Genomic DNA, 18375 nt, shown 5'->3' on the forward strand with positions numbered 1-18375 from the left:
AAATAATGCATGTATGTTCCACATGAGCTATGTGGGATTTCGGCCCATTTGCTAGAACATAGCTGCATAATGATTTGTTTGGATTTTGTTGCAGATGATTGATAGTGCAGAATGTTGGCAATGATGTAAATTACTGTTGGGCTGCCTTGCAAATTTCAGTACAAGTGGTGATTTCTTCTCTTTTTCTGTGTGCTTGTCTAGTCTCGGCAGACACCTGAGGGTGAGTTCCTTCCCCTTGATCAACTTGAACTGGATGTAGGTTTTAGTACAGGGGCAGATCAACTTTTTCTTGTTTCCCCCCTCACGATTTGCCACGTGATTGATGCCAAAAGCCCCTTTTATGACCTATCCCAGCGAAGCATGCAAAGTGAACAGTTCGAGATTGTCGTCATCCTAGAAGGCATTGTGGAAACAACTGGTGAGTAAAAACATAGATATGTCATGAAGTTTCTTTATTCCATAATAACATTATATTATATGCACAATACCTATCATGGTTTGGGCTAAATGTCTCAGCTCCCAATAATGAAAGTAATGACTTGTCTGTTATTTCTTTGTAACATTAAGTTGATACTGCTTTGAAAATGAAGATTTACTGTTGTGATGATTGCATTTGTAATGTTAACTCAGAAATACTTAATGCAAAAAAAAAAAAAAAAAAAAGAAAAGGAAACTGAGATGACTTCTAGAAATGATTATGATGTTCTAGTGTAACTGCAGACTTGGATTTCCTATAATCATATATATTTTAAAAGATTTAAGGTTAAAATAAATTCAGGGGCAGCCTGAACTCAGCATGCGTATTCTTGCCTTAGGGATGGTGATTCGGGTGTCATTGATAGAGCTTTGATATGCTACTATATGCAACCTCAGTGGAAAATTCCCTGTGTGTGTGTGTATATGTGTGTGTGTGTGTGTGTGTGTGTGTGTGTGTGTGTGTGCGTGTGCGTGGGCGTGAGCCACACTAAAGTAGCATTTTAATTTCAAAGTGGGTCAGTAGATTTCCCCAGCTGAACCTTGACCAAAAATTTTTTGAAAAGAAATTTTTTTCCTTTTCGGCTTTGGTATAGCTATGTGCTGTATGTTACTTCTTAAGCTTTGATATAGCTTTGCTATGCTGCAATACCCACAGTTTGCTACTCTCTGAGGAGAATAAGGTTGGCAAAGGAAAGAAACAATAAATCAGAGTATATTATTTGGAGCCTAAGCATTGCCAGTTGGTTTGGGACCTGCTGGATGCTTGAGACTAATAATGGAATATTTACATAATTATATCTATCTATCTTGAGTTTTACCCTTGCTACAAGTAGTGAGAAAGCAAGAAATAGTTTAGCTTTTAATTTTTCTTCTACCAATATCATTCTAATAATCTTAAAGTTCTAGTTATTATGTATAAACTATAGCATTGAAAGTAACATCGGCAATAGCATAGATACATTCAAGCCTTATATCAAGGTGGGAGACGTTACATAATGAAAGAATCTCCCATCTTGATATAAAGCTTTGTCCAAGAGGCAGGGGGAGGCAAGCCATTGTAATCTTATACATCTGTTACATAACACCGATTTGAAATTTGGACAAGATACTTAATCTCCGTAAACTTTTTTCCCCATCTCTGTAAAAGGAGAATGATATAATAACCACCTTGAAGCTACCTGCTGTATTACTATTATTTTATTATCATTAGTGCTTCACTTTAAAATTTAAGGTTTTTGAGAACAGTGAGTAAAGACTTAATTCATCAATCTATATCTGGGATTTGATTTCTGTGGACAATTTCGTGGTTTAAATTCTCCAGTTTTTTAACTTGAAATTGAATTGATGTCATAGGATATTTCTAAAATATCATATATTGATAAATAATGAAACCAATTTATAAGGGCTTCTAGTTCAAGAAATCTTTACATTAAAATTTTAGTTTTTACTTGTCTTGTTTATTGAAGTAATATATTGTTAGAGCTTAAACAGCAGATGTTTTTTACTGATTTATTTTTTAAAACATATGGTTCTATCTTTGACACAGCTGGTTATAGTTTATTAATTGCTTATTATTATTCTAATCACTGCCACGAATGAAGTTTCTGTTTCACTTGACAGTCTTAGAAATCTTTCACTAGTTATATCTATCTATCTATCTATCTATCTATCTATCTATCTATCTATCTATCCATCCATCCATCCAACCATTTTTCCTACTTATGTCTGGTTAGTGTGTATTTCTTAAGAATGAAAAAAATTTTCTACAAAATCACAGTGCAATTAAGAAAAAAATCAGGATATTAAACAATGATACAGTGCTGTTATTTAGCTCATAGTCTACCTTCACATTTTATCAGTTGTCCTAGTAGTTTCCATCATAGCTCTTTTTTCCTGGTTCATCAATTTAAGGATTATGCCCTCATTTGTTTACTTGTCTTCTCAGTAATTTCCATCATAGCCATTTTTTCCTGGTTCAACATCAATTTTAGGATTATGCCCTCATTTGTTTACTTGTCTTCTCAGTCTCATGATGAAATATTTCCTCAACCTTACTTTGTGTTCTTGACCTTGATGTACTTGAAGAGTACAGGCCAGGTATTTTGTAGAAAGTCTCTCAATTTGGATTTGTCTGAGGCTTCCTAATTCATTATATATTTTTTTGATTTTTGACTTCTACATAGGCATCTTAAGGGAATATTGAATCAGGTTGTTTTTAAAATACACCTATGTATTCTTGACTTAACTGATGTGTCTTCATCAGATTTCAGAGGATCATGGTTAGTAAATGATATTCTACATAAAGTCATTTGGAGTTTCATAACATTAAATTATTCATTAGGACTGTAGATTTCATTTTACCATTTTCTGCCCTCTCTTTTTTTTTTCTTTTTTTTTTTTTTTTTTAAATTATGAACTGGCAGAGACTACTTTCCACAGAAAATGTGAAAACTTGACTGGAGACTGAATTTCTTATTTAGAGATTGCCTTTTATGGAGAAAAGATTAAAGCCTGCCTCCTCTTAACCTCTTAACTAAGCCTGTTTTATAGATTTAATATAGCAAGAATAACAGCAAAAACATTGCACATAATTTTTAGAATTTATTTTGTGGAAAATTTATCTGACATTTTGTTTGTGTATATGCCCTAACTGACTAAATCACACATTTTTCAAACTCTGAAAAATCTGTCTATATTTTCAGACCTCCCTGAGTCTGGTAAAAATAACATAAACATTCTTATGTCCATATGATCATTTAAAGTTATACTGAGATTTATTTAGATTCATTTTTCAGGATGTTTCCTCCTTTATCCTCCCATTCACAATACTTTCTCATAATATTTATTGCTTGGAATAAGACAAATATGATCTTTGTGATGTTTTGAAACATCAGTAATACCATTTTAGCTCCAGTGTTTTTGTTATACAGGCTTGTGACTAAATGTTTACTCAACAATGTAACTTTCCGTCCTATTTAACACGTTAAAAAACCAAGTTTTTTTAATCATTCATTCACTCACTAGACAAGTAACTGAATGTATGCTGTGTGCTTGGAAATATTTGAAATACTGGCAATATAGTGGTGACCAAGACAGGCAGAATCCCTTTCCTTATGAAAGTTATATTCTAACTGGAGGAGGAAGACTGCAAAACAAAACAAAAAAATAAATAAGCAAGGTATTATCACATAATAATGTGTCAGGAATAAAAACCAAAACAAAACAAGGTTATGGAACAAAGAGTGCATCCCAGTCTTAGGCTGACGTTTAGAAAAGGTCTCTCTGAGAAGGTGACACCTAAGCGGGGACCTGCCTGTCAAGAAGGACCTCCTGGGCCTGTCTGGAGGGAGAACACAGCAGAGGCTGAGAAACAGCTGGTACAAGGGTCCTGAGTCGGGAACCAGCCTGACTGATTCCAGGAACTAAAAGAAGGTGGTGGTGGTTAGAGCAGAGTGAACAATGTGGAGAGTCGGGTGAGGAGAAGTCCGAGAGGTCGGGGGTGGGGTGTGGGAGCACCTCTGCACTACAGATGATTGCATCGCATCAACAGCGAGGGCTGGGATTCTATTCAAAAGCAAAGTCTGCATTTAAATGCTAGAGTAATAATTTAGTAATCTCAAACTCTATAAAACAAAATAAAACAAACAATTTTTCCCCTAGTGGATTGCATGTAGTTTATTTAAAACCCAGTGACCCCAATGCCTAGGGAGTGCGTAAAACTTTAGACCGTTACTTTTCCGTATTAACAGTACTACCCACACAGTCCCCGGCCCTTAAGACAGGAACATAATTGCTCACTTTGCTGCGGTCCTCTGATGAGAATCTTCTGATCTCATTTAGTTTTTGCTTCTTCCCTTCCTGAAGTCTCAGCGTGAGTGGCAGTGGTGGTGAGGAGGGGGATGAAAAATTAGAAGCTTTCTCATTTCCTTGAAAGTTTCAGCTTCCAGCTCAGGACTCACAATAATTACTTTCCCCACTTCCTTGGAAATACTCCTCAGTGATCAGGTTCAGGGATTGTTGCCTTCTTTGCTTCCAGTGAGTTGGACTTTCACTTCCAACAAGGAACACAACATTTGCCTCTTCATGAATAACCTTTGCTTCTTGGCTCACATAGCAAATTTCTGAACATAGGTTACCTCTAACTGTTGCTCTCTTTGCTGATTCTCCCAGGAGGGAGAGCACTGCTAGAGGCGAACAGCATTGCAGATTTGGCTCATTAGAACTGGATGCTTTCAAACTTCAATCTGCTCTCTGCTGCTATTTGGCAGTCTTCTTAATTGTCTTTTCTGCACTCCCAGGCTCTCTCCCCATGGGATCTATTTTAGACCTTTTCTCTCCTTCCATGCCCCCAGTCCCAGCTGTCCTATCCCTTCCCAGGCCTACTACTCTCCACCTAGTTTATCGAAAATAATGTATACATTTTTTTTACTCTCCTTATCCTTTTCTCATGGTTATCTCCCCCTTTTCTTTGCTGGTGTCTGTGAGGAAAATGTCTTTATTCTTCTCCAAAAGCACCTGCTTTATCGTCATGTTTATTACCTGTGACTCAAGCACCAATACTTACTATACCTAATACCTAAAATCCCTTTGACTCTGTTCTCAAACATGTCCAGGTCTTTCTTCATGAAAAATGTAATCCGGTTATTTATTTCTTTATACTCAAGGTTCTTTCTGGGATTCAGAGACACCACATTTTCCCTCTCCCTCTTTTTCTGTTTCTTCTAATTTTTATTTTCCAGATGTTCCTTATACCCTGCATGTCTTCCTCTTCTTATAAATTTTTCCTGGATCTCTGCCCTTGACTTCTTTCCTCTTGAATCTAGATACACGATTTTTAAAAATGAACCCACAAAGTATGCACAAGTCCATTATTTCTTTTATCTCCAGCTATGAAATCTCTCACCTGCTGTGGCTTTATATATGCCATCGATTTCCAGGACATTTGTTCACTCGGATGTCACTATTTTAATTCAGAGACAACTTGTGTAAATACCAAGTAATCATCTTACCCTCAAATTACATCCTCATCTGGAATGTTTGTCCCTATTAATCATTGCTCTTTTGTCGAAGGCCTCCTCCCCTTTTCTTTCTTTTTTATACCCAATTAAGTTGTTCATTCCACAATATCTGTTGAGCACCTACTACAGGCTAAACAGTATTCTAGACCCTCGGGACACATTAGCTAACAGGAGACAATTCCTGTTCTTGTGGGTATTTATAATCATATATGGAAATCAGACAGCAAAATGACGAAGTGCCTCATTTCAAGTGTTAGAAAATAAGTGCTATGGAAAAAAAGTAAAGCAAGGCAAGAGGGTTTGGGAGTGTAGGGAAGTCAGAGTAGGCTGCAATGAGAAGGTGACATTTAAGCCCAAGCACAGTATTTTGAGTAAAACAAATCCCTTTGCTTTGAAGGGGATTTCAGGTAGAGGGTCAGCAGCTGTAAATGCTCCAAGGGAGCAGGTACCTGGCTTCTGCTCGTCTCTGTAATTCAACTCTTCCTCTGAAAGTTCATATAATTGTACTTCTAAATCACAGTAGTTGTCTCAGGAATGGATTTGGTATCTGCTTACATGCAGATTGTGCGCTATTGAATGTTTGCCTGGTGAATGTGCATACAGCACTTCTATCATGATATACCTGTGCTCAAAAATCCCTAATGAATGCCAGTCAAAATGCATGTGTTCCTTCCTGAGACAATTAGGCTGCCCTGCTTACTGTAATGTCCATACACTGGTGCTCACTGTTGATTCCCATGTCTGCGATAATACCATTTTCACTACCTGGGATAGCATTTCTGTCTTCTCTTACATGGCATAAGAACTGCCATATTTGTTCAGGCTTCCCTGGGCACTTTAGTCCATGCGCTTTCCTTTAATCATGTATTTAAAATACTGTTTTTTACTCTGAAGGGGCTATTAAACACATGTTCATTATAGAAAAAATTTTAAAAATACAAATATGCAAAATAAACATCTTACTCTTATTTTCAGCTACTATACAGTTAATGTATTGGTCATTAACCTTTCAGGTGTCTGTATTCAGATATATTGTTATATTATGCTACATGTACTGTTTTATAACTTGCTTTATTGTATAATATGTTTTTAACATCTTTCATGTCAAATTACAGTTCTACACCATTCATCTTAATGGCTTTATTGTATGCCAATTATGTATCTATCTTAATTTTTATTACCTATTTCTTGTTTGGAATTTTTAGGTATTTCCTTTTTAATGAGAGAAGTACTCTATAGTCCATAGGTTTAATATATTTACCACCAACTTTACTATTTTATATAAATTCCTAAAGATGGAATTTCTAGGTAAAGGGACATAGACATCTGTTGGTTTTTAATATCTATTTCAGGGTTGCTATACAGAAAGTTGGTACCAATTTACAACTGGCTATGAAGGTGCCTATTTCCTCATACCCTTGCCAACAATGGATATTATAATTGGTTTCATTTTTGTCTGTTTGAAATTATTTTATTCTTTTTGATTGCTAGCAAGGTTGAAATTATGGTATCTATTGGCTATGAAATTTATTTCATGAATTCTCAGTTACTCTTGCTCATTTTGCTTCCAATTTATTGCTTGCATAAATTGCTTGTATAATTAGCACATTATTTTGAAAAACCCTGTCCCTAGTAGTCTGTCTACTATTATTAAAATAATTTCTTTATATATACATGTATAATTTTTTCACATTCACCTCTTATGTGCTTTATTATATCTCCAGATAAACTGTAAACTGCCAAGATTGACTGAGGACTTCGTTTTGAGGCTGTATTTTTTTTTTAATGTATATCATAGGTTGCAGAAAGTGGTAGATACCAGTAAACTCTTCTGATCTGTTTGCTGTTGTTTTTAACTGATTTTGATAGAGTTGCTCTCTTTATTAGCTTGCTTTCTGAGTCATAAATTGTTTTCTTATAGGAAATTGATCAACAAATGCTTGTTGATTATCCATATTATAGTAGGTGCAAGGTAGTACAAAGATGATTAAGGAGGAAGCCCACAGTCCAAAGGGAGAAAGAAGTTGAGCTAAATTGAACGTTAGCAATATGTGCTCAAACAGATGTTATGTCACGCTACAGTATAGGCCTAGAGTAGTGGTCCCGGATGGATTTGTTCTTAAGGAGACTGAGAAAGCCCCCCACCCCCCCGGCAGAGGACACAGCATGCGGTGAGACAGGAAGGTGAAGAAGAAGGTCATACAAGAGGGTAATACAGCTGGGCATTCTGGCCCAAGGAACAGCAAATGAGAATTCATTTTGTTAGAGGAGTCAAATCATTTGGTATGGTCTGAGTAGAGGACAGGTGGAGGGGAATTGGCTGGAGATGAGCCTATCCTTGAGGCATGGTTTGAGCCTAATCCTATAAGCGATAAAGCCCTTGAAGGACTTGAAGCAGAAGAATGCCATGATTGTATTTGTAAGATTCAAATATCCCTCTGGCTGCAGGTGGAGGATGGATTGAGTGGGGCTGAGACCCGAGACAGACCAGGTGTTAGCTGTTACAGTAGGCCAGACTAGAGATAATTGGGTCCTGCATGAAATTGTCTGACTCAGGCAACTATGTGACTGTTGAAAATAATGAAAAAGGCCTCTGCTTTCAAAATAGTTAGTTATAATTAAACAAGAATGGGAAAAAGTGCTCCAGGATCCTTCCCATTGAAGTTCCACAGGCTACTTAGAAGAAGCTGAGACACCCAGAGAAACAAAAAGATAAATTGAGAAAAATAAATAAAACAGCACGGACAAGCCACTGACTCTTCTCCTGACTAGTGAAAAAACAGTTGGAAATTTCCTAATGAGTAAATCACAAATCAGAAGCTCAGTTTGTGAATAATTGAGATGTGCCTACAATTTTCCTCTATGAGTGATTCTACAATATTTAGCTTTATGAGTTGTAATTAATCATTACACTTTAATGATCCTTCAGAAGATAGTGATCGGCAAACCCCTAGTGTTACTGCAAATGAGCTAGCTCTCTCCTGACAATTGGAAATTTTATTCATCCTTCCTTATTGCAGGGTCTGAATCATTAGCCTGTGAGCTCCTTGTATCTGTTGTAGTCAGGACCTAAATCAGGAATGTCTTGTTTACCTCACTGGTTTCCCTATTCCTGCCCAGATTGCTATTACCTTTTAAAGTAATTGCTGGTGTTTCAGAAGACTTACCTTATCAAGTAAAAGTCCATGACCTGTTGATCACTATGTATTGGAAATCTCAAACTACCCTCCTCCAAGTAACTTCTATGATTTTATATATATATATATATATATATTTATTATTTCTTTTTTTTTTTTTTTTTTTTTTTTTTTTGCGGTATGCGGGCCTCTCACTGCTGTGGCCTCTCCCGTTGCGGAGCACAGGCTCCGGACGCGCAGGCCTAGCGGCCATGGCTCACGGGCTTAGTTGCTCCGCGGCATGTGGGATCTTCCCGGACCAGGGCACGAACCCGTGACCCCTGCATCGGCAGGCGGATTCCCAACCACTGCGCCACCAGGGAAGCCCTATTATTTCTTAATTGTGTTTTTTCTTTTAGAGATACCTTTTCAATAATTTGAGTCAAAATAAAACTGAAATTTTTGAGAACCAGAGTCTTTTTTAATATAAGGCAATTTTAAATGAACAATTCCTAAATAAAATCCTAGTTTATTATTTTCTTTTGATAGGCTGTTATAGATGTTTTTCCAGGGACTTTAAAAAATTAATGCCTAAATATTGAGGCATGAAGTAGGATGACCAACTATCTCCATTGGCCTGAAACTGAAAGGTTTTCTGGGGCATGAGTCTCAGTGTTAAACCAGGAACTCTGAGCAAACTGGGATGGTTAGTCACCCAACTTAGCAGTCAGAAATGTTGGTTAGTCTCCCAATTTAGCAGTCAGGAATGTTAGTTAAGCCTTCCTAGATGTCTGCTTCAATTTAATGGAGAAGTTTGCTTCATTGGTAATGGAATAGGTCTTTTCAAACTTATGATTGGAGTTACTCTACTGTTTTCCACATTCCACATTCCACATTGAAGCCTCAAAAATACATAAAAAGAATATTTTCACATGTTATTTTCTCTATTATTTTCACTGCTATCTTGTATAGAATATTTAATTAATACAATCCTTAGCATTTTAGAATGAAGTTTCTCATTTGTTGTGCCAGAGGGTGGTATGGGTAAATTACTGGGGATGAGGTGAGTTGGGGAGGGTTGACACTATATTTGTCACAATCTTGCCTATGGCAGATATGATAAAAGAAGTCAGCAAACCTTGTAGATAATCAAGCTAATTGTTAAATGTAAGCAAGGGGGATTGTAATTGGAGAAAGCAGTTTTGGTTAATATGTAGTCCAGTGACAAGGAACTTCATAGTTTAGACATTAACTAAGTAATTTTCAGAGATTTTCAAGGTAAAGTCCTGGTACTACCTGCATTGGAATTCCCATGGGAAGCTTATTAAAATGCTGACTTTGGAGCCTTTGCCTAGAATTACAGTGTTCAAATATCTGATGTTTGTGAACCAGGAAATTTGCGTTTGTGATAGGCACCCAGGTGATTCTTATTAAGAACATTGACGTTTGAGAACTACTCAATTTCAGCTAGTAAAGCCACTAATATTTATTGAATTAACTACTCAGCTGAAATATTTTGGGCTAATTTAGCATATTGGCGTGTGGTAAAAATGAAAGAGAACATAGCTCTCTAAATTTCTGAAGGCTTCAGAGACGAAGCTTTTATTTTTTTAGAATGTGTATATATTTGTTATAAATAATTGGCTTATACAATTATGGAGGCTAGTGAGTCCAAAATCTGTAGTGTGGGCTAGCAGGCTTGATACGCAGGAGAGCTGATGGTGCAGATGAAGTCCGAAAGTATTCTTCTGGAGAATTCTCTGTTGTTCAGCAAGGACACTCTTTTGTTCTATTCAGGCTTCAAATGAGTGGATGAAGCCCACCCACATTATGGAGAGCAATCTGCTTTACCCCAAATTCACTGATTTAACTGTTAAAGAGATGAAGCTTTGTGTCGATTCAGACTGTGCTGATCAATGTAGCCAAATGCAAATTAATGTGGGTGGAAAACGGTGAAAATCAGGAGTATGAATTAAAATGCATTGCTATTCATCGTCATAAGGAAGAACAAGATGTGATAGCTATTGTGGAACATTGTGTGAAGATGTAATATAAATACCAAACAAGGATGTTAGTGCCACTCACTGCTGGAGAGAATTCTGATCATTGAAATCACTACACATGGATTTGACCAGAACACTGCAGGCAAGTATTTACCGTTTCATAGAGGGATTATCATTATGCTTACTGCAAAGTTCAAAAGGACAATTTTTTTCATAATTTTACACTAAGACTAATGCTGGCTATTAGTCATTAAAGCTAAACTATTTGAGGGTTTTGTTTTCTGGGGTAAATATTGTGGAGATTGCAGAGATTAAAGAGAAATATGCTTTTAATAGGAAATGGATAATGAGTAAGATTTGCGATCTAGATAGAGTGAGTTTATCTTGACAAATGAGGATTCTAGACCCACTTTGCATTGCTTCATTTTGATTAGTTACTACTTTGTTCAAGGCTCTATTTGAAAAAGAGCTAAGATCAGTGACCCATTCAGCTCATAGAGGAGAGCTCAGAACTGCAATTCAAGTGGGAAGTCAGGGATGCCATTGCTATTGTTGCAGTTGAAAATGAATGTTGAATAAAATAAAAATATATGAAGTTATTTTATAAACTGTGGCATTTTAATATTTATTAATGATGGTAACAGAGTGTCATTACAACATTGAGAAGCTCTCAGCATGGGGCAGGGGAGGAAGGAAGACGATTAATTCTTCTTTCAAGGATGACTTACCTTTGTAACCTACATTGTGTTGGTTATAGGTGGGGTGTATTTGCTGAATGTCTTGTGCCAAAAATATACTCATGAGCCTGAAAGTAGCTCTAGTTATGATCATTCCTGCTGCCTAGTTCAAAGAAGAGTGATGTCTAGACTATTTCAGAGGGATGATTAGATCTTAAAGGCTTTTGACGAAAGAGCATTTTAGTCTTCCTAAATTACTGTCAAGCAAACTTTTCATACACCTGTAAATAATTTTTGTATTTTATTTTGTTTATTTTATTTTATTTTGTTTAATTTTATTTTTATTTTAGATTTCTTGTCATTTAAGTTGGAAAATGTCCTGATGTTAGTTTTCAAAGCCCTATTTAGGCACATGTAGTACCAACTCTGTAGCCTATCTCAACATTTAGATACAGGTAAAATCCGAGTCCATGAGAGGAAAACTTTCTTCCAAATACACATCATATGAGGGGATAACTTTGGGAAGAGAAGAGCACAGGGTGCTTTGATGATTATAGAACGTTTCGACCTTAGGAACTGAGTGTATGTCTGTGTATAAGCTCCCAGCACTTTTTTTTAGTACTTTTTCGGTGCTAAGGGTTTACTTTCTGACTCATGCTCCTGATTCAGCAGTTCCCCAGAAATGGCTCCAATCCTTCCGTATTTGGCAGCACTACTTAGAGAATACAGAGAGAAAATGATGTAGCCTCTTTGTATGTGTGTATTTATTCAGATTAGCATTATCGGTTCCAAAAATGTTTTAACATGTGTTATCTGTTTCTTTCTGGTTTTGCTTTGCACTACATTTCTCCCAGTGGCTTTTTTCAAATATGCTTCATTACCCTCCATTTTAATTTATATACATTAAATGCAAAGGTTTGTTAAGCTTATTTGGATTATTCTCTTCATTTAGTTAAGGTTTTAACATTTTATAGCCTGTAAATTACAAAATGGTAGCGACTCACCATAATCCCTTATCAAAACGTTTCAGAGCCTTAAGTTTTTAAGGCCAATTTGCTAAAATCGAGGACAGACTTTGGTCTTGAACTTTCAATGTCTCTCTTATGCAATACACTGATGGTCTATTGTTTTTTATTCAGTTATTTACTATTGTTTAAATTCAGTCTAACAAGCTTAATTTTGATTATCTTTTAAATGTGTCTAAAACCTTACTAAAGAAGGGACCTAACCTTTACAGAGTGCCCTCCTATACTCCAGGTTCTACTAGACCAGTATTACAGATATCAGTTAAAATATTATACCTTATTTGAACTGATCATTTAATCATATCTGCCCAATATGATGTCTTCCCTGGCTTGGATATGCTTGGTTAAATCTAATATGCTATTTTCGGCTTCAAAGAAACATATTTCTTCCTTTTCTTTACACTAGAAGCCATAATATTATTGGAACCAGAGAAAGTTGAGAGGAAGAAAAAAAAGGCACATTTATGATTTTTAAAAATTAGCTGTCACCTAATTGAATAGTAGAATTGGAATGATAGTATTATAAAGATAAAGTGCACCTTAGTGATAATCTAGTTAAATCGGAAATGGAAACTCTGATTCAGTGAGGTAAAGCAACTTGCCCATCTTTTCAGAACCAGTTGGTGGAAGAGTCTGGAATATATTTTTGCACTTTGCCTCTTATTGTGGCATTCTTCTCATCACCAACAATGATTCACTTATCTAAATGCAATTCTTGCTTACCTTCTTCAAAATAATTTATAGTGATGGAGATTATATTTTTCTGAGACATGTCAAGGATTTTCTCACTATACTAGAGTTTAAATTGCAGATCAGATCAGCTAGTTGCCTAGCTGAGTAGAGGGGAAGGCCAGTCAAGAGATATATGCCTTATAAATAGGCCTGGTCTTGAACAACATTGCAAAGTCCTTTTTTTGGGTAAATACAATACAACTGGTAGTTATTGAGATCACCATATTTTTTTGATAACTATGTGTTAAGCAACCTCTGTATTTCAAGCACTGTTCCAGGCACTGGGTACACAGTGATGAATAAGAAAGTCTGAGGGCCGCAGCCAGCAAAACTCATGATCCAGTGAGAGATGACACTTACCCAGGCAGTGAGAGTAATGTAAATTGGGAAATATACCATGTTAGTGGGAGATGTGTAAAGGCCACAACCTATGCTTAGAAAGGATAAGGGAGTTAACTAGGCTAAGAGGGGTGGAAAGAGTATTATTGGAAGAGTGAACAAAGTTGGAAGAGACCTCAAGTGTAACAGAAACAGAAAACTTGCTTTGTTTGAGGTACTGAATGATATTCACATGGTTAGAGATAGAATATATGTAGGGTAATGGAGAAATAAAGGAGTTTCAGGAGATAGTAGTGGAAGAATAAAGGCTGGAAAATGTAGCACTTTTAGTCATTTATGTCTTTGCACTTAATTGTTACAAGTAATGAGCAGCCACAGATGACTTTTAAACAGAAGGATGACATGATCATAACTACATTTTAAGGAAAAAAAATCACTCTGGCTGACCTTATAAAAAATGTTAAACAGGAAAAAGTAGAGATGGGTTGATCAATTAGGGAGTTAGAGCAGTAATTCAGATGAAAAGTGATAATCTGTTGCTAGGGGAAGTTTGAAGAAGCATCCACTTTTGGCTAGGATATTGGAAAAGATTTGTTGAGAACTTAAAGTATGTAAAATTTCACGTTGCCCTTGATGAAATTTGATGCCTGAAGATGAAGGAGAAGACACAAGATGAAGCAGCTGCAGACCTGGGGGTGCAGGATGCAGGGACTATATAGCAGAAGAGTTTCTAAATTCAGATTTTGACTAAAGAGTGAGGTGTATGAAGCGGAATAAGCCCAAAAGGTAAGGCTGGAAATGTGCTGGGAGATTGTGGATAGGCCTGAGGGCCAGAGCTTCAATTTATTGGGCAAAAAAGAAGGTATAACAGGTTTTAGAGCAGGAGAGTGCTATGATCAGATTTGTACCTAAGGACTCTGGATAATAGTGTGTAAAATAAATAACAGTAGTGTATATAACATTGTCTTTCTCATTTCATTGTTTTCTATGTTCATTTTGTATCTCCTGGGAGAAGAAAGATAAGTAAAATGGATATGGTTTGGATTTCGTTAGCTTTTGAAAAATGCTTTACATCAATATGATATGTAAATTTTGTAAATCAGATGAGATATGCTCCATACTTTAGTTAAAATAAGTGGTCCTAAATTATTATTTTCAATCAAAATTTGTTGCAAAAATTTATTCTTTAAAAAATTTAGATACATAGAATGAGTTTGTCTTCAACATGATCTTTTAAAGATCCACTTCAGTGTGGTATAAAAAATAAAGTGTCAAATTAGAATTGGAATTTAAAAACCTTTTTTAGAAGAAATCTGTGAAGATATTGAATTCATTCAGTTATATATTTGTACTCTATAATTTAAAATTAAGTTCTAGAGAACGCTTTTGATAACACCCCAACTGTCTTTCAGAATCCTTTAAGAAATAAAATTATGACTCCGTGAAGAAAAATAAAATCTCAGAAATTTGATATATGTTAAAATTAGATGAATGCTTTGTGTGAAGATAAAAATGACAAGTTTTATAGTTATGGAGATTAGTCTATTAGTGACAATATCTAACTAAGAAGATACTATGAGTATCTGAACTTACAAAATGTTGATGAATGTATTTGTATAAATGTGCCTTCAGATAAGAACACTTAAGATTAACCAAAAGCTGCTATTATTATTATTATTATAATATTTTGATCTTTGCTATTATAAGGATAACTTAGTTCAGTGAGTGCTAAATATAGATAAATTCTGCCCTATTTTTTGAGTAAAATACATTTTAAATTGATCTAAGGGAAAAAAGGTATAGATAAGTCCATTTTTCCTTGGGGTCAAGGATTTTCTTTAACTGTGTTGCCACATTGAACTTCAAGTTGTTATACATTTCCTGCTCATGCAGTGGTTTTTACTCTGCAAACAAAAGTGAGAGTAGAAAATAACCTGTTGAAAAATGCCTTCCTGACACCTTTCATTTCTTGGAATTGTACCAGCAGTCATGTGCCCTAGGAATGGGTTTTTACCTTTACACCGTAACTTTGCCATGCCTCAATACAGTGTAGTTTCACATTGGAAAATGATCTTAACTGGCTGGGCAAATAAAGTCTGATGTAATGGGTGAAAGTAAATTCTATTCTAGTGTTATAAATGTAATGTTTCACTTTACATTATTTATAAAGTAAAATGTTACATTTTATTTTTATCCTACATATCTACCTTTAATGCAGAGCTGAGATGTGAAGAAGTATTACTTAACTCTGAAAGAGTTTTTATGACTCATCTGGACTTTTAGTGTTTCCCTTGGGAGATTCTCCTGCAACTTAATGGTTCATATTTCAAAAATAATTTTCTTAGACATTCAAAAAATCTCTTTCAAGAAATAAAACTTCACTGATAAAATATCAACTAGAGGCTTTTGATTTTTTTAAAAATGAAATCTTTAAGATTTTTACTGTTTTTTTTTGAATTTTATCTAATTTATTTTTTGATATGGCATGTTCTTATTAGTCATCAATTTTATACATATTAGTGTATACATGTCAATCCCAATCGCCCAATTCATCACACCCCCACCCCCACCCGCTGCCGCTTTCTCCCCTTGGTGTCCATACGTTTGTTCTCTTCATCTGTGTCTCAATTTCTGCCCTGCAAACCAGTTCACCTGTACCATTTTTCTAGGTTCCACGTATATGCATTAATATACGATATTTGTTTTTCTCTTTCTGACTTACTTCACTCTGTATGACAGTCTCTAGATCCATCCATGTCTCAACAAATGACCCAATTTCGTTCCTTTTTATGGCTGAGTAATATTCCATTGTATATATATATACCACATCTTCTTTACCCATTCATCTGTTGATGGGCATTTAGGTTGCTTCCATGACCTGGCTATTGTAAATAGTGCTGCTATGAACATTGGAGTACATGTATCTTTTTGAATTATGGTTTTTTTCTGGATATATGCCCAGTAGTGGGATTGCTGGATCATATGGTAATTCTATTTTTAGCTTTTTAAGGAACCTCCATACTGTTCTCCATAGTGGCTGTATCAATTTACATTCCCACCAACAGTACAAGAGGGTTCCCTTTTCTCCACACCGTCTCCAGCATTTGTTGTTTGTAGATTTTCTGATGATGCCCATTCTAACTGTTGTGAGGTGATACCTCATTGTAGTTTTCATTTGCATTTCTCTAATAATTAGTGATGTTGACCAGCTTTTCATGTGCTTCTTGGCCATCTGTATGTCTTCCTTGGAGAAATGTCTATTTAGCTCTTCTGCCCATTTTTTGATTGGGTTGTTTGTTTTTTTAAATATTGAGCTGCATGAGCTATTTATATAAATTGGAGATTAATCCTTTGTCCACGGATTAGTTTGCAAATATTTTCTCCCATTCTGAGGGTTGTCTTTTCGTCTTGTTTATGGTTTCCTTTGCTGTGCAAAAGCTATGAAGTTTCATTAGGTCCTTTTTGTTTATTTTTGTTTTTATTTCCATTACTCTATGAGGTGGATCAAAAAATAAGCTGCTGTGATTTATGTCAAAGAATGTTCTTCCTATGTTTTCCTCTAAGAGCTTTATAGTGTCCAGTCTTACATTTAGGTCTCTAATCCATTTTGAGTTTATTTTTGTGTATGGTGTTAGGGAGTGTTCTAATTTCATTTTTTTACATGTAGCTGTCCAGTTTTCCCAGCACCACTTATTGAAGAGACTGTCTTTTCTCCATTGTATATCCTTGCGTACTTTGTCATAGAATAGCTGACCATTCGTGAGTGGGTTTATCTCTGGGCTTTCTATCTTGTTCCATTGATCTATATTTCTGTTCTTGTGCCAGTACCATATTGTCTTGATTACTGTGGCTTTGTAGTATAGTCTGAAGTCAGGTAGCCTGATTCCTCCAGCTCTGCATTTTTCCCTCAAGACTGCTTTGGCTATTTGGGATCTTTTGTGTCTCCATACAAATTTTAAGATTTTTTTGTTCTAGTTCTGTAAAAAATGCCATTGGTAATTTGATAGAAATTGCATTGCAGCTGTAGATTGCTTTGGGTAGTATAGTCATTTTCATAATATTGATTCTTCCAATCCAAGAACATGGTATATCTCCATCTGTTAGTATCATCTTTCATTTCTTTCACCAGTGTCTTATAGTTTTTCTCTTTCAGAATTTTCATCATTAGTGTATAAGAATGCAAGAGATTTCTCTGCATTAGTTTTTTATCCTGCAACTTTACCAAATTCATTGATTAGCTCTCGTAGTTTTCTGGTGGCATCTTTAGGATTCTCTATGTATAGTATCATGGCATCTGCAAACAGTGACAGTTTTACTTCTTCTTTTCCAATTTGTATTACTTTTATTTCTTTTTCTTTTCTGATTTCCGTGGCTAGGACTTCTAAAACTCTGTTGAATAATAGTGGTGAGAGTGGACATCCTTGTCTTGTTCCTGATGTTAGAGGAAATGCTTTCAGTTTTTCACCATTGAGAATGATGTTTGCTGAGGGTTTGTCTTATATGGCCTTTATTATGTTCCCTCTATGCCCACTTTCTGGAGAGTTCATAAATGGGTGTTGAATTTTGTCAAAAGCTTTCTCTGCATCTATTGAGATGATCATATGGTTTTTATTCTTCAATTTGTTAATATGGTGTATCACATTGATTGATTTGCTTTTATTGAAGAATCCTTGCATCCCTGTGATAAATCCCACTTGATCATGGTGTATGATCCTTTTAATGTGTTGTCGGATTCTGTACGCTAGTATTTTGTTGAGGATTTTTGCATCTATATTCATCAGTGATATTGTTCTGTAATTGTCTTTTTTTAGTATCTTTGTCTGGTTTTTGTATCAGGGTGATGGTGGCCTCATAGATTGAGTTTGGGAGTGTTCCTTCCTCCTCAATTTTTTGGAAGAGTTTGAGAAGGATTGGTATTAGCTCTTCTCTAAATGTTTGATAGAGTTCACCTGTGAAGACATCTGGTCATGGACTTTTGTTTCTTGGAA

General features: G+C 35.6%; 1 protein-coding gene across 5 annotated transcripts in view; it reads left to right on the forward strand.

Moving 5' to 3' along the window:
• KCNJ3 (potassium inwardly rectifying channel subfamily J member 3) overlaps positions 1–18375 on the forward strand; it is a 188799-nt gene that overhangs the window by 12284 nt on the left and 158140 nt on the right. For 3 of the 5 annotated variants that reach the window (XM_067026049.1, XM_067026048.1, XM_059053289.2), the window contains exon 2: positions 202–418. The exons of 1 other annotated variant lie outside the window; for it this stretch is intronic. In XM_067026049.1, coding sequence (XP_066882150.1) covers positions 202–418 — 217 coding nt within the window. Of the gene's footprint in view, positions 1–201; positions 419–10408; positions 10757–18375 lie in introns of all 5 variants that reach the window. One more of the 5 variants, XR_010839114.1, reaches the window with a different exon arrangement.

Source organism: Kogia breviceps, chromosome 2, assembly GCF_026419965.1.
Source record: "Kogia breviceps isolate mKogBre1 chromosome 2, mKogBre1 haplotype 1, whole genome shotgun sequence".
Classification (NCBI taxonomy): domain Eukaryota; kingdom Metazoa; phylum Chordata; class Mammalia; order Artiodactyla; family Physeteridae; genus Kogia; species Kogia breviceps.